This window comes from Sinocyclocheilus rhinocerous, unplaced genomic scaffold (genome assembly GCF_001515625.1).
Source record: "Sinocyclocheilus rhinocerous isolate Xijiao unplaced genomic scaffold, SAMN03320098_v1.1 scaffold1632, whole genome shotgun sequence".
In the NCBI taxonomy this organism is placed as follows: domain Eukaryota; kingdom Metazoa; phylum Chordata; class Actinopteri; order Cypriniformes; family Cyprinidae; genus Sinocyclocheilus; species Sinocyclocheilus rhinocerous.
This window is the reverse complement of record NW_015670978.1, coordinates 182,369-187,724: the sequence shown is the minus strand read 5'-3', so window position 1 is coordinate 187,724 and position 5,356 is coordinate 182,369. Positions and strand designations below refer to the sequence as shown.

The following is a 5,356-nucleotide window of genomic DNA, read 5'->3' as shown; positions in this document are numbered from 1 at the left end:
TTCATGACCCCATTACCTCTTTCTGTTCTCTCCCAATATACAACACCTTACACTGAGGACATTCTAGTCTATAAATAACATGAGTAGCTTGGCAATTAATAAAAAGTTTAATAGAATAGATCTTATTTGTATGTTCATCTAAGAATGTTTTACTTTGTACAGTACAACATTATCGCAATGATTACAGTGATGACTTAGAACAACCCTTAGGTTTATTCCCTAACCAAGAACATTCAGGGGTCGGTGGTAAATAGCTATGTACTCATTTATTTATAAGGTTGTACTTTTTCTAAAACTAATCATTGGAGGGTCAAATATAAGCCTTTGATAATACTCTCCATTCTCCAATTGTTTATTAGCCTATTATACCCATTTTCCCCTAAATCACAAGTACACCTCCTTTGTCAGCTCTTTTAAAATGATCTATCAATAAAAAATATCTGCACAAAAACTCGACAGGTGTCCAAACTCAGTCCTGAGTTTAGCTCCAACCCCAATTAAACACATCTGAACCAGCTAATCAAGATCTTACTAGGCATACTAGAAACTTCCAGGCAGGTGTGTTGAGCCAAGTTGGAGCTAAACTCTACAGGACACTGGCCCTCCAGGACCGAGTTTGGAGACCCCTGGTGTATAGGATGGCCTGGATGGTTACATTCACTATATACAGTAGCACAACCCAAGGTTTAACGGCCTCAGTTGTCATTCCAATTTGACCCACACTCGATTTGCAAACTGATCGAAATACTGGTTAAACTATTTATTTGTTCTTGAAATTTTGTGCATATTTCTCATTAAGGGTCATGAATGTGCATGCAAAGTTTCACCATATAGGCTAGATTTGTTTTGGAAAGGCTGTAAAAAATGTGTTAAATCTCTTTTGTTCGGTTCGAATTGACCCCTAATGGCTTCCATGAAATTTGCCAAAAATCAACATTTCTAAAAACACTAAAGAGTCAGGTAAAAAACAGAAAAACATTATTGTAGCTTGTCAAACACTAAAATATGAAATGCATGCAAACTTATGAAATTTAAGAGTCAAAGTTGACTTGAAATTGAGACTTGCCTTCTGATTCATCCAAGGAAAATCCACTGTTTCACATTCAAAAAATCTGTCAAAGGTGATTCCAGTTGTTCGTTTTGTTTTTTTTTTGTATCTAAAGTACTAGATTGTTGTAGCATTGAAAATAAGTGTGAGAAACTCATTTCCCCTCACAATGGGTTTGAGAACCAGACATAGCAAAAAGGCACAGTACAAATAGCAATAAATACTTGCACTTAGTACAAAAAAACTTGTAGTTATTTGCACGTAAGTGTGGAAAATCACTACAAGTAGTCATGACCAAATTTTTTTTAACAAAAATACATCTGTCAAATTGACCCCTAACACAATAGAAATAACAATAAAAACAGACGGGAATTATTATATATTTCTCACATATTTTATATTTTTTAATCTCTGACAGGCTACAATACAGTTTTTAAGTTTTTCCTTGAATCTTTAGTATTTTTCGAATTTACTGTCGATTTTTGGCAACTTGCATGGAAACAACCAATGTGGGTCAGTTTGAACAGGAGGGTTGACCTAAAAATCAAAGAATAAACACTCATATCATAGTTAACAAACACTGTAGAGCACAATTTTCTATTTATTGACTTAAAAATGTGCAACAATACAGTCACATAATCATTTCATCAAAACAACAACAAAAAACATCAGTGCTGTGGTTTAGTATGAAACAGAAATGTTAGCTGTAGGTTAGTTTATGTAGAGAATTCAATCAACCTATTTTTTGGAGTCAGAACAGCTGAATATCTTGCAGTGCAGATAGGCGAGTTTCTCGGCATACGAGCGTCGCAGCAAGGGAAACCATTCCCAATGGGGCAACTCTACGACTCTGTATCCAGCCAGCGCAAGTTGTCTCCTCTTTAGTGCATGTAATCCAAGCAACTGCTCAGTTCTGTAGCAATAGTGATTCCTATGTGTCACTTGAACAGCAAGTCTCTGAATAGATGGTTTAGAATCGTCCAGGCGAGACGAACGCTTTTGGGATTTGGTCAACGCCATCAGAAGATTGTCCGTCAAGTCAATACCCACATTGAAAATACTTTCTCTCTCTTGGACCGGTTCAATTGTGTGAACCTCTGGCTTTTGGAGGAACTTGTTGGACTGCTGCACTGGAGTCTTTCGTGTATTAGTTAGTTGAGCTAGTAGGTCATCAGTTATGGTAACTCCAGAGAGCCTTGCATCCAATTTTTGAGAGGCGAGATTTTGTTGCCCAGGTCCGGAGGATACAGGAATAGGTTGGTCATTTTGGTCTAAGTGCACTTCCAGATCAATCGAGCGCAAATGTGGAAGTATCATGTGTTTGCGCACAAACATCTCTCCACCCAGAAGTTTCCGCAACACATCTTCGGCCTCAAGCACCTCAGGCTTCTGGCAGATATCTGATTGAACGAAATCCCACAGCTGTTTGGTCACTTCTTCCCGAATTGTGTGACTAAGTCTTGGGACCGTCGACTTGGGCAACTCCAAGCCTACAGTTCCGTCTAAGGTGAATAAGTCTTTCCTCAACTCAAGCTCCTGGGAATTACAAGCCCTCTTGACGAACTCTGCGGATAAAGCCAGACTGAGCAGGTCTTCGGGGAACAGACCGACAAAAGCCAGACCGAGCAGAGCTGTCAACAGATGTTCAGGGTATCGCTGAAACTCGGCTTGGCGTTCTCGTAAGATCGCAGTGAGACACGGATAAAGGTTGGGACATTGGTTGGGAAGGACTCCTAAAGTCCCAAAGGCCCACAGCATCTTTGCAGCATCTTTACTCCGGCACCGACTGACCACGTTGGGTAATTGTTCAGCCACAGCCAGGAGAACGCGATCATCCCGGTAGTGCAGAGCGGAGCAAGCCAAGATGACGTGCATGAGACCTTGTACCTCCATCTGCGGGGCACGTCGAGGAACCTCCGATCCCATGGCCTCCAACCACGGGAGATGGTCTAGATAGCTAAATCGCATAAGCTTCAATACATTAACAATCCCGAAGTCACTCATATCCTCAACTACAGCAAGTGCCCTGTCCACAAGCCGGCGCGTCGCTCTCTCAGACAGGGCACGTTGTGATTTGAAGAGGCCTAAGCAAACTGCGCCCAGTTCTTCAGGCTTCAACTGGTTTAAATGACGCATAAGTAATGACTCAAGGGGTTGAACAAGGGTATCCGGACATCTCCTGCCTTCTCCGATTATATACAAGAGTTGAACTAACTCTGGAACACCCATTTGGTTGAAGTTTTGGCTCACGTTGTCAAAGAGCCTCTCGAGGTACTTAGGAACGACTCGACCGAGGCATCGCCACAAGTCGGCGGCAAGCAGCAACTGGCGAAGGTCCATCTCGCTGACTCGCCGACAGAACTCGGTTTCGTACAATCCCAGAATGCTATGGGAATGAGGCAAGGCCAAGTTCACGAAGGCCCTCAGGGCATCCAATAACTGCGGCGTCATGAAGTTTTGCATGATCTCCACGCTGTACCGCAGGAGTGGGTTGAATCTCTTGTCGCCTCTTACAACCGCGGCCAGTTCTTGGGGAATCTGACCAAGTTTGGACAAGAAATTAGTTACTTCTGAAGGTTCCATGTTGTTTTTTTGTACCGTGACTTTATGAAGTGCTAACAAGGCCTCGTTGAGGTCTACAGTAGACGAGCGTTGGGATGGGTCATGGGTCATGTTTCGGTATTCAGGCCGACATCTCTGAAAGGCTCGTGGGTCACTTTTGACACCTGGCTCTTTGGTGGCATTTGGGGTCAGAATGGCTACTCGGTCTGAAGCTGTGTTTAACAGCGTATTCTTGGTGCTGGAGAGCCGTCGTGAGGTGCTAATAATGCATGGGCTACGCTGTTGACGGAAAGCAGGGTTTAATGGGAGATGAATTTTTTCTGAGCGGCCCACGTTTGAGGAACGTGATGATGGTCTCTGGTAGTAAGCCGAGGGTTTGTATACCAGCGTGCTTTCCGTTTCTTCTTCTCTCTTTTGCTCTCCATTTTCCACGTTTGATGACAAACGTTGGGATCTAAAGATGAAAACGCGCTGTACGTGGGCATAAAGACGGCGCTTTGCCACATGATGAAACAGCACCGTCGCAGACATCAATAGCAGGCACTGGAAAGGATCATAAAACAGATTTTTGTTTTTATTTTGAAGACCAACGGTGTCTGAAATTTGTACTTCTTGAAAAGAAAATGTCAGTTATGTGGTGTTAAATCACTAATTTCTCTCACTTTTAATGTTCTTCTGAACATTACAAGAAAAACAAAATCTGGCTGAATTATTATTATGCAACCTGTCTATGAAAGCTGCAGCAAATATGAAACAGAACAGAAATGCATTCCATTATGATGCCTTTAGATGGGTGATTCTATAATTGGAGATACATTTGGCACTGCAGAAAGTTAAGAAAAAAACTTTTAACTAACAGATTTTTTTCCCCTCAGTATCTTATTGAAAACATATTTAATTTTAATAATTCAGTACTTGCCAAACACAAGTTACTTCCTTTTGTTTACTTGTTTGTCAACTCTGTTACGGACAAATTAGCCAATGTGTAGAAATAACAATAAATCATTCAGGAAAAATCCTTCTTGTTTCATTAGACAAATAGTCCTTACATTCCAACACTTGAAACTGAGATAATATTTCACCTATGCATACCTTAAAAATAAAAAAATACCTGTCTTCACAAAACCGTCCACTTGGAGCAAAAATTTTTTATCTGAAAATGTATTAGGCTATATACAATATCCAGTTAAAAAAATAAATGTTGTTGAAACATTATAAGGGTGCAAAAATAAATCAATAATGTTTATTAGATTTTAAACAACAATGTTAGTGTTTTTTGTGAAAATAGTTCATAAACAGAGTTGACCCTTCAAGTAACAGAATTGTAAAGTAACAGAATTGACAGAATTGTCCGATGGACTGTCAATTCTGTTACCGCATTGTCAGCACTGTTACTCTACCTTGGTAACAGAGTTTGACGGTAACAGAATTGACAATTTTCTTTATTTTTTGCCAAAAACTCCACTTGCTAGCATAAATGCTAAGAGCACATGGCACTAATGAAATCATGATTAAAGGGGTCCTATTATGCTTTTTCACATTTTTAATTTTAGTCAGTGTGTAGTGTGTATGTTTGTTTGGGCATAAAAAAGATCTAGAAAGTTACAAATCTCAAAGTCCACTCCAAAGGGAGATATTTCGTTTTAAAAAAATCCCTTTTCAAGAACTACAACGAACGGCTCGTTTGGACTACAGCGTTTGTTTTCCGGCCTTGTGATATCACAAAGCGGCCCATTAGAATATCAT

At 40.4% G+C, this 5,356-nt stretch overlaps 1 protein-coding gene across 1 annotated transcript in view; it reads right to left on the bottom strand.

Annotated features, from left to right (window-relative positions):
- Nucleotides 1–1,667: 1,667 nt before the first annotated feature.
- Nucleotides 1,668–5,356, bottom strand: part of fastkd5 (FAST kinase domains 5) — a 7,165-nt gene continuing 3,476 nt past the window's right edge. The window contains exon 2 of the mRNA XM_016546373.1: nt 1,668–4,153. Within this exon, the coding sequence (XP_016401859.1) occupies nt 1,787–4,141 (2,355 nt within the window). The 5' untranslated portion in view covers nt 4,142–4,153 and the 3' untranslated portion in view covers nt 1,668–1,786. The remainder of the gene's footprint in view (nt 4,154–5,356) is intronic.